The sequence below is a fragment of the Dreissena polymorpha genome, chromosome 14, assembly GCF_020536995.1.
Source record: "Dreissena polymorpha isolate Duluth1 chromosome 14, UMN_Dpol_1.0, whole genome shotgun sequence".
Classification (NCBI taxonomy): Eukaryota; Metazoa; Mollusca; class Bivalvia; order Myida; family Dreissenidae; genus Dreissena; species Dreissena polymorpha.
This window is the reverse complement of record NC_068368.1, coordinates 26,255,117-26,267,183: the sequence shown is the minus strand read 5'-3', so window position 1 is coordinate 26,267,183 and position 12,067 is coordinate 26,255,117. Positions and strand designations below refer to the sequence as shown.

General features: G+C 32.5%; 1 protein-coding gene across 1 annotated transcript in view; it reads right to left on the bottom strand.

Annotated features, from left to right (window-relative positions):
* Positions 1–554: 554 nt before the first annotated feature.
* The window catches only part of LOC127858729 (multiple epidermal growth factor-like domains protein 6), a 32,621-nt gene continuing 21,108 nt past the window's right edge, over positions 555–12,067 (bottom strand). The window contains exons 4-13 of the mRNA XM_052395971.1: positions 10,781–10,912; positions 9,594–9,743; positions 8,903–9,052; positions 8,367–8,504; positions 7,633–7,770; positions 5,017–5,146; positions 4,404–4,519; positions 4,111–4,191; positions 3,697–3,777; positions 555–3,288 (exon numbers count right to left, since the gene is read on the bottom strand). Coding sequence (XP_052251931.1) covers positions 3,698–3,777; positions 4,111–4,191; positions 4,404–4,519; positions 5,017–5,146; positions 7,633–7,770; positions 8,367–8,504; positions 8,903–9,052; positions 9,594–9,743; positions 10,781–10,912 — 1,115 coding nt within the window. The 3' untranslated portion in view covers positions 555–3,288; position 3,697. The remainder of the gene's footprint in view (positions 3,289–3,696; positions 3,778–4,110; positions 4,192–4,403; positions 4,520–5,016; positions 5,147–7,632; positions 7,771–8,366; positions 8,505–8,902; positions 9,053–9,593; positions 9,744–10,780; positions 10,913–12,067) is intronic.

Sequence of the window (12,067 nt, the reverse complement as noted above, 5' to 3'; positions counted from 1 at the left end):
AGTTTCATTCGCATCAAATATCAGACAAAAGATCGCCCGAGCAAAACAAACGGGAGAGCAAATCTTCAGTTCAGTAAGCATAACAGCCGAATACTACAGCTACTATAAATTATTTAACCAACAAATATTACATTAAGTGGTACAGCATTGACTTGAATTCAAGAGTATTCAAGAAATATATTTCATTAGATGCGCTGCCACGAATGAAAGTATTTATTTTGTTTAATCGCGATTGGTTAAGACGTGATAATCGAATGCCTGTGTAACACAACACGCATTCGAATAGATCTGTGCATTGTATTTTCGTGAACTCACACACACTAATTAACGGGTTAAAAACTTTTTTTCTGGAAATTAGCATTGTGCCATTATGAGAACTCATGTATATTCGCTTAAGAATAATCTATCTAATTCAATACAGAGAAATAGACGTTTATAAGACAATTTGCATATTCTATTAGTTAACGATATCATCTCATAACGTTCTAACTCCGAACCAAATATATTTGAATATGGACAACATACAAAAGCTGAACATCACATCATATCTTTGGACGAAATACAACATGAACTGAATGGGATAATCGTTTCATTTTATTCATATATACAGTCAGCATACGAGAATACTTATTTTCGGAACAGAGGACATTTTGTAACACTTAAAGAGGATGCTGTATACCAAATGGGTTGATAAAGATTTATGATACATAGAAAATAATGATGACTTTAGAGTTTTAAATGCATTCTCTTCAGTTTCAACTTATGACCAAGTTATTGACCGCACATGATCCAGTTTCGAACTTGGGGCATATTATTGGGACAAATTAACAGTTCAACAAAAAATGAAGATTAGGGATTCATGTGTTTTTTTGGATTGTTAATGACGACAAGATCATTAAATACGAAAACTCCCTTACTATTTATATGGTTTTTAAACTGCATACGAAAATTGTTTCATGTACGTTCAGTATATTGCCGTACTAGCAAACCACAAGACCAAGGTAAGCAAACATCTACTACACTGTATACTAAGTATGCTTAGAACGTTGCGGACGATATTACAGTTTCGCGTGATAAAGGCATGGCAGTGCAATATAAAGAAGTGAAACTCAAGCTGCTGGAGCAGTATAGCATTATCATTATATACAATAAGATGGTCCTTTATTTTTATGCAAGTGACCAATTGCAAAAACAGTACGAAACAGCACAATAGGAAACAACATACAAACATGGATGAATAAGGCTGGGGTCACCGCCTCTGAACGGCCAATTCAAAGCATTGAGGGTTTAAACCGGTTAAAGAGCGCTCAACTTCAAACTTGGCCCAGCAATATTCATGGTATATATAAATGTAAATAAAAATTAACCTAAATAGCATTGTAAATCAAATTAAACAATAATAAAGGGGAATTAAAACGCATTCAGTTTAATTACAATTTAATTACTCAATGGTGAGAAGAAGACCAGAGCAACAACTAAATGAGACACGATTAAATGAACAAGTGTCAACTACATCCCTTCTTTTTAGAAAAAGATTTTAGAGTATAGCATCATATAGGTAATATTTCAGATCATCATTTTGCAAATACAGGAAGAAGCAGCCATAATAAGTGTAAAAGATCCATATTACATGGCTGGGTTGTTTATGTGACTGCAAAAAAATAAATAAAACAAAACAAACAAAACTTAAATAAATAAAATAACTTCATAAAATATACAAATGTTGCAACAATTAAATTTAAAACTTGTTTAATCAGGTGTTATAGACAAGCATACGTTAATAAAGAACTAAACATAAAAATAAGTTGCGGAACAGAAGTTCTCATTCATGAAACTTTATGTCATTAAAAGAGGAATTTAGTGACTGCGAGTCGGTCGCGCTCTCCTCGATAAAACTGAGGACGAGGCGACAGGATGCCTGAAAAAAGGTCCATGTCTTGCTGGGGGTGATAATGCGATAACTGCATGATTTCTTCCTCATGAATGTTCTAACCCTGGACCTTCTGATCTAAAGATGTTACTCCACACCAAGGAACTAACCCGGGACCATTTGATCAAAATGTGTAGGTCCAAATCAATTATCTAACCTTGGACTTTGTGATAAAAAGTGTAAGTTCAAACCAAGGACTTAAACCTGGACATTTTGATCCACATTGTACGTCAAAACCAATGATCTAACCATGGACATAATGATCAAAATATGTAGGTAACCCGAAGGATAGAATTCTTAAGCTTTTGATCCAAGTCCACGGCAATGATGTACCCCTGGGTCTATTAATCAAAAGATTTAAGTTCAAACTAATAATAGACCTATTGAACCTTAATACAAATGTGTAGATCCACATCAATAATCGACCCCTGAACCTTATGCTCCAAAGGTGTAAGTCTTACTGAAATGCATTTTTATATATATTCAGGCATTTTTTTCAGATTGTTTCATTAATTTAATACAATATTGTAAAACACCATATGAGAAATCGATATAAACAAATCAGCAAATAGTCAGAACAAGTAAAATACTCAGTGGGCATCAAACTCCTGACTTATGAACCGTACAAAGAAATGGCATTTGACATCGCCTAAGCTAACTGTGCTATCATGTCTGATAAATAACCACATCCAATATATGGATAATATAGAAACCTCACAATAATGACGTTAAAATGTTAAAATAAAAAAGGTCAAATACACAGTTGTCATTTTATAAAACGACTATTTTGTGTCTGAATGTATCAACTAATTATTTATTGTTTATAGAGAGGTGTGTCTGTTTTTTTATGCCATTATAAGTTTTGTCAAATTTAACATATTTTAATAAGTTGCCTTTTTGGGGCCACAGTTAAGTAGATAGTATCTTTAAATATATACAAAGCTTAACTTCACCGATATATATTAGCTTTTTTTCTTGAAGCGTCGAAGTTTACAGTTTATGTTTGTAAAAGGTGTCTGATTTTAGATAATGTTCATATATCTTTTTTTCACAGACCCAAACTATAAACATAAATATACGAATATTGTTCCAGCGTTTTCTCCCTGCAAGCCATTTAAATATGTACGAAACAGCCTTATTCATTAAAGCATCATTATTCCTATATGTATTCAAAATGTTTGTTATACGAAACTATATTCCACACAAAAATATATTCATATGAAAATACACATATTTATCGGCATCCATTTAGTTTTACTGAAAATTGGGCGTTGCTTTGTTCTTTGAATCAATTGTTTTCAAATCGAACGTGTGGTCTACGATAAGTTCCTAATTCACTGTGATGTCTCTTCCGGACACTGAAACATGAATGACTAAAATCATTGTTCGTGCTTGCATGAAGAACATTCATTCACTAACGCAATATGATAGAATTTACTGGCAAGAATACAATGCCAACATCGTTTAAAAAGATTAATTGTTATAACTTGTTGTATGTTTTTATATGCATAACAAAGACACACATACACTGTTTTATGGTGTAATGTCACAAATTACAGTGCTTGCTCTAGAGCGCTTTATGCAACATAACGAATATGATTTTTTAATTTCCGTTTTGATGCGATAGCTCCGTCTACGCAAGAGGCAATATAATTGCTTGTGCATTTACAGTAAATTATATTGACATGATTATTATAGTATGAATGTATTATATACAAAATATGATATATTGTTTCAAGATAAAACGACTTTATATCATTACTTACATTAACAGGTTTCCAATCGTTCGTACTGTTCCCCAGTGGTTAAATTTGGAGACAGCTTTTCGTACGTGGCAGCAACTGTTTCTGTAACGGATCAACACATCTTGCTATCGGATTGAGTAACGTTCAAATTATGTTGTACAACATCTGCATGCAGTACCGTCTTGGGATTTACTCTGGTATTCTGTCCGAATTTATTTCTCAAACAATACAGATATTTATATTCTCATTTTATATGAGCTTTTTTATTAAAACTTTAAGCATGCACACTACTGACCATTGAGTATTTACCTTGAACGCAACAGAACTTTTGTTACTGAATGGTTGATTGATTGATTATTACTCCTCTTACCATGCACATGAATATATTTATGTAATGTATGCACTGTTGATATGATAATACATACTACGACTTACTTTGGTTTAATTGCAACCGTTCGTATTCTTCAGCTTTCTGTAAGGCTTTTGGAATTTGTTCGCATTCAGAAGACGTTGGCGCTGAAAGCATACGAGCATAGAATGGATACCACAAATAATTCCTATACTTAACTAAGATAAATATAAGCATTTTGCAACTTTTGTTATAAAATCTTATGGATTACGTTTAATATGTGGTTTAGTTTAACACGTTTATAAACTTTACCCGAACTCACTGATAAGAAGTTGCACAAGTGTGTTGAAAATTATTTTAAATTCAACACAACACCTACGGATTGTAATGGTCAGTGTGTCATAGTGGCTAGTTGCTTTTGTTTTTGGCGACAATTCATCGTAGGCAGAAACAGCCGTTCCTTGACATGATTCCGTTGTATTCGATGCAGATGTTCTTGCGAAATAAAAGATGATAAAAATAGCGTTGAATGGGCATAAATAATGCTCGGTAAATGTACATCGACATAGGTGATATACTGAATAAATGAATACTGAAACCAAACAGAAATCCAAAGGAGAGAAACGCCCCTCGCCATCTGTATAACTAAAATTAACGCAAGTTACCAAATGCCTATACAAACATAACTATAGATGTGACAATACGCACGAAACATGTAAGGTCGCCGGCTTGCACGATCACTGCAAATCATCTGGTTTAAACCTGTTTAAAGACCCTTCAAACCTCACACATAGCCCGGAATAAATCACGTAAAAAGACATTACACAGTGAAAGATACAAAACATAAGAACATAAATCTGCTCGATTACAACTGATACCCAATCTTCAGACGACAAAAATTAAAACACATTCGAGGAGCAATTGAAAATATCAATAAACTACGAAGCAATTCTGTTGATTATATTGATAGCAGTAAATGTATATATACTTACTGGTGACGCCTTCTGTGTCTCAAGCATAATGCCGTGACTACACTACAGACAACGCATGCCACAATGGCTGCACATATGACGCCCACAAGCTCCCCATGAGACAGTTCAATAGTCGTCTTTTCCTCTGTAGCTGGAAAGAATGACACGTATCATAGGCAACATGTGTGGATGTCTTTGGTCATCATTGATGACTATTTAAAACTTTTTTTCTCAATCATTAATTGTTTTCAGACGATGTATCTCAAACGAACAAACTTATTTAATGTAGTTATTTTTTTTCTCTTTATCATAATTTTTCTATTTCGAGAACGCGAACTAGTTCCATCTTTTAAAGCGATTAATGTTCCGCATATGTCAATTTTAACACGGATAGAATGTTTGTAGTTTACCGGGACGTGTTCAAACAATTTTTGTGTACGATAATATTAAATGGATTAAATAACACAACTATATTAATACGAATAATTTACGGAAAAACATTATGAAGACAATTTCGATTACCAATAGGGGCCTTGATTTTATTATAACAATCTAACGCGCGACCACTGAATTTAAACGTTGGGTTTCAAATTATAAATGATCAATTAAAAGTGTTACTTATGCCTTGTTATTGTTATATGTTTATATTGGTGAATTAAATTAAACGAAATTTATTTAATTATTATTATCGCATAATGGTCACAATTCAAATTAAGTGAAAAGGTTTCCAGGATGGTACGTATACACGTATTACATATATATTTTACGATTTGTTAATCATCTTTTACCTTAAGTGTAAACGTGACATTACCGTTTGCATACTTCTTACATTCAGTTAAAATAGCCAACATAAAAGCGTAAACGAATAAAGATCTAGTTATAAGAAGTTTATAAAGAGTCACTTATTATAAAGGTAAGAGTACAGTTGATCGGAATCAGAATTTTATTCATAACAGAACATAACATTTATTAGGCATAAAACAGCATATTGCAAATGTATAGCTTGTACATACAATGTATGCACAGAAGACCTTTATAACCTGAAGCACATTCATCAGAACACACACCGGAAGTCTTATTACAGTCAGCGTTATTCAGACATTGACCACATCTGGTCAGAAAGCCCTAGCCGTACCAACCGGTATGGCAGGCTTTTTACATTAAAATGTACGTAACATTTGAAAAAAAAATCTCTAAAAGATTATATTTCACATCAACTCTTTCCTCATAAACTATAACACTGAAATTAAATAATAAATTCTTTCATTTGCGTGACAGATAATAGAATGTTGAAGTACGCCATGTTTATGCGATAATGAAATAAGCACAACAACTTTCTTTCTAAGTAGTGTGGATTCGTTCATGATAACAAATATTATGTGTTAATTACGTTTCCCAAAAAGTCTGCACTCGCTTAAAGCAATCTAATAGATTCACTGTTTTGTTTATTATTCAAATTAAATGCAATTATATTTTTTACTCTGGATAAACCAAATTACACGTTTATTATATGTCAATGTTAAATAAAGAAAACAGTCACTGGCAGACGGTGCAAAACCGAATTTCGGCAACTATTCGGCGATCATTATTAATTACGTATTAATAAGGTTTCGAATTGAAATGTATTTCCTTATATGTAAAGTTGTTGCAATAAACAAGGTTATGTGGTCGTCCACTAAAATGACAAAGTATGTTGTAACTCGAAACTAGAAATGCATGGATCTAATCGGGAATTGTTGTGTTTTTATGTGTTGTCTCACTACAAGCATGGGATAATGTATTCCCGTACATACTAATACTGCTATATAATTCTGTTTGTACCATTGCACATGAATGTTCCTCGCATTGTGTTAGATTCGAACCTTTCCGAAAACAATACTCTGTGATTATACAAAATAAGTTTCCGGTGCAAAAACATGGTAAGCCTTTCATTATTTGGTCATATTTGGTCTATTTTCTATTCAAATGTAAAACATTTAGAAACATTATCGATTTTAATTTCGGATTTAGGGTCAGCAATCCGTGATTCTTAAGCAGTAAAAAAAACAAATTCTGATTGATCACACATATGCTTCAATATAATAAAATGTACTGTGCTTGTTCTCCTTTACACGAAATGGAAAATATGAAAAAGCGCATCATTCGATTCACGCGTTTCGTGTTGTCATTTATTTGTTCAATTCATAGGAACCTTTTATTAAGATTGCTTTTGACGCGAGTTCCGTTTGCGATTAATTTTAGGGTAGTGTGAGGTTCGGCAACCCATTCAACCGACTTACTCATCATCATCATCATCATCATCATCATCATCATCATCATCATCATCATCATCATCATTATCATCATCAGTACAATACAATACAATCCAATACGAGAACAATGATCATTAAGAATTATTAGTGTACTATTCATATAATACATATTAAATATTTCAAAAATGAAAATGAAAAGTATAAATAGTAACGCTATTTCGGTACTATTCATATAATACATATAAAATATTTAAAAATGAAAATGAAAAGTATAAATAGTAACGCTATTTTGATTGGTTGAATATGGCATTAAAACAATACCGTTCGATAAAAATACTTAGTCAATTAAAGCGTTCATAAATGAAGCTGTTTCGTTAACACATACGTTTACATAGCCCATTGTCAAGTCGGAAGCCACCATCGCAATTGTTGGTGTACAGATCACACGATCCATTGACATTATGGCATTGTTCACAATGGCATTCATTTGAACAATTAGGACCAAAGCGTCTTCGTTCACAAGCTATAATTCAAAAAGAGTATTAAGGAAATATGTATTTAAATATGTCAGCAACCGAACTCCACCTTGATTTCAACAACTAAATATTAAATTCCCGCCGATAGAATCCATTTATTTGCTTTATGAAACAATCATTGTTTCAATACCAAGGTTTGTTATCAAGCAATGTCAATTCAGATCTAAAAATGACAAATATCATTGTCTGTGTACGGTTTTGCTGATAGCCTTATATTAATGCTGATTATTGTTTCGTTATTGTAATTATGGCACAAAATAACTAAACAATGTGTTTCATTTAGCGTATTCGTGCAATAAAAGAAAATGATCAATGCACGTTTTTTCCGTCGTTGATTTCGTGTGTCCCATACCGAAACAAATCGAGAAAAACATTGAATTGAACGTATTGATTTTTAACAACTGGACGTTAATATTAAGATGTGGAACGTTTATTTATTTAAATGTTGTATTATAATCAATGATGAGCAAATCACATAACTATAAACAATATTATTTGTAAGAATTTAATTTTACAAGTGACATATCTAGCTATACGATACAAACATATAATTTGCAAAGTAATACATTTTAATACAACATACGTTGACAGATATCTTTGTCCATCTTAAACCCAGTGTCGCATTGCTGCTTAAAGATGGCACATGAACCGTTAATATGATGGCATTCATCACAGTTGCAGTCCATTAAACAGTTTTTACCAAATTTTCTGTTTTTGCAAGCTGAAAGAGGAATGACACATACCTCAGTTAATTGTACATAGGATAAATGAGAATAAGTTTAATATTTTTATTGATTGATTTATGCGTGGATATTTTTCACGTTTGTTTTGCGTATGTATTGTATTGGATAAACGTTACTGTTAAACCGGTCAGAAATTTCATACACTAGGCATTCGAGAAAATAAAAAAAAAAGACGAAAATATATAAATATTACTCAGTTTGACATCCAGTAGGTATAAATATAATTTTTGTTGATAAAAAAAGAAAATGTAGCTTATTTGTAAAAACAAACTTTGAAAAAGCCTATTAAGGCAAAATATATCAGAAAAGATTGGAAGTTGTTCTGTGTATATAGATATTTTCATGATTATAATGTTTAACTTGTTACTTAACTTACTAGCATTGCAGGTTTTGTCACGGTTAAAGTCATATCCATCTCCACAACCGTTAGGACATGTCCCATTTATGTGATGACATGTCTGCTTATTGTGACAATATTCGCTGCAGATTGATGAGCAATCTCGACCGTACCTTTTGTGATCACAGGCTGAAAAGGCAATTCCTTTCTTACAAGACATAATATCTAGTATTTTAAACCTATTTATTTTAGGGCTTATGCATATAAAGAACTTACTACTTACCGTACCTTCTGTGACCACAGGCTATAAATGGAAATTCCTTTCTCACAAGGCATATGTAGCAGTTTAACCTATTTATTTTAGCACGAATGCATATCGAACCAATGACCCCCCGGTCGCTAGACGGACACAATTTCCGCTAAGCCAAGTCGACCTAACATATTTACTATTGCATTTATACTTTATATTCGTGAAAAAAAAGATAACGATCAATGATCACTAACGTGAAGGTAACACACTGGCATAACTCATAAGTAATTAGTTCCTTATGAAATGCTCTTTGTATAGTTACACTAAACATACACCGAAAATACATATGCATATAAACATCTTATTTTATATTTATAGGAGCTTACAAACAATTATATTTTATTGTCCTATCGCCCGCATTAACGGGAATGGGGCAGACTAGTTAATATGTTATAGCATCTCTATTTCTTCATTACTTACGAGTATTACACGTTTTGTCAGTGGAAAAGTCATATCCATCTGCACAACCCTCGATGCAAGTCCCATTAATATGATGGCATGGGCGATTGTTTCGACAAAATGCGCTGCAGGTTAATGAACAGTTAGTACCATACGATCCATCTGCACAAGCTGTAAAATATTAAGGTTAATTCTACAACAAAGAAAGTACATCGTGCATTATGTAGCGATTCAAATGCATCAACGCAAGAATAAGTAGATGTATAATTACTGCTATACGCATAATACAGCTAATTTATGTTGTTTTTTATTCTACACAACAGTGTAAATAGAACGACATTAATGCTTAATATCAATAATAATATGTAGTATCTACATGTATATAATGCAACGTGTTTAACTAGATAAAATATATTTGAATATCTTACAAAGTTATATCGAAACAAATAACTGTGGCTACTGATGTTTTATCAGGATCTAAATAACAATTACAATTACACGCTTACCGAGATAACATTAAAATTTATAATATGACAAATCGGATTTTCTCATTTGTATTATTTCCTTTAAACAAAAAAAGGGAAAATTATCGATAATTTTCACTGATAATTTTCATTGTTTGACACAGTGAAAATTATCAGTTTTTATTCACCGGTATTTCTCTATAAACCACCGGAAAGCAGCAAATAAAAGACATTTATGCTTATTTGTATTGATATGCTCACTCAAGTCAAGTCTCTGCAAGGCGGTTGGTAATACATGTGAGTCGCGCTCTTAAAGCTTAATGCATGTGCGTAAAGTAACGTCTCGGATTACCCTATGAAATTCGCACAGGCTTATCAGGGACCTAGTCAGAACGAAGAGTTCATGAAAACTACGATGTGCATTTGAACCAAATTTTTGCGTTCGCTCGTAAATGTTTGGATATCGTGGAGGGAAATTGAAATATTTGTTTTTATATGCAAAGCACCCAAAATATATGTGCATTTGTTTTCTGTTAATCGAGCAGTCTTTTTTTGTAAGCATTTCACCTGGCAGTGCTATAATCACATTCATTGGTATGACATTGTTTATCTTTTTGTAATGCTATGAATGATTGTATCGCTACGTGGGCTTACATATTTATACATCTCGAACAACCATGCTCTTAGTGTAGGACGTGTACATGTACTTCCATTAACGAAATTACAAACCAACATAGTACTTACTTTCATTGCAGGCAGCCCCTCTCCAGCCTCTCTTACACCCTGTTCCACATATACCAGTTACAGCGTCACAAGGTCCTTCCACACAATGACATGTTTTGTTACAATCAGGTCCATAGGTTCCATTTGCGCAATCTATAAAATGTCATATCAGACTTTTTTAACAAAAGTACGTTCATTTAAGCAAATGCATGCATAAATTATTTATTAAGATCTGTGCAAGCAATAATGTATATTTATTTTATCCATATGGTAAATGTGAACGAAGGCGTATGCTGAATTTTACATTACTTGTTTAAGGGAATACAATACGCAGTTGTACGCCCTATTTGTGTTATATTTATACTATTATACCGAAAACAATACATGTACAGTAACTTATGTATCCATTTTAATCAGCCGAAATTCAAATATGTTCACATAAAACTTGAGCTGTAGCTCATAGAGATTATATTTATCCTTATTTTTTGGCTGAAAACATTTCTGGGACCATACATAATGACATTTGAAACACAAAATATCTATAAGTACTGTATCCAGTTGTAAAAATTACACAATTCGTCGCACTGTTGAGCTTGCAAAGCTTCATTTATCAGAAATAAGTAAGGTTTAATAAATTGAAATGTATCTTGCGACACAGGTATGATTAATATATTTTGAATACAAAATGAATTATGGGTATTAAGAACAAATAACGCGATAAGCGTGTGGTATTTTAAAGAATATAACATAATCAGAGGCGACCCGTTTGGACTCCATTGTGACTTTCGTTGTTAACGATCCACTGTTGGTTTTATATACTGTCATCATTGAAATTATTTCATTATCACTACAGTGGATGATAACACGTCATTTCAACCCGAGTATGGTAATGTCAACCGAGGGAATGCTGATGTTGACATAATAATCTTGAGGACATTACGGTTACTTTCTTTCGTATGCATTAACGCCATTCAATTATTTATATTAATCTTCACTTTTTGTTGATGTATTACTATAACGGAAGCTTACAGGACATTTAACGGCAATGCAAATAAGCATTTTTAAACAGAAAATCCTCAGCCATGCTATTGAGAAAGATATAGGGAATAATTTCTATGTAAATGTTCAATATTTTATCACTTAGCGCTTAATAAATCAAACATGTATCCACTTATTGTTTGTATTCGTTCCAATAGAATAGAAATACAGCCGTGAGGTATAATACAAAAAGCTAAGTATATGGGAATTTATCATCAGCTAGTCACGTATTGTAAAATAATTGCATTCCTATTCAATCAAATGTCATAC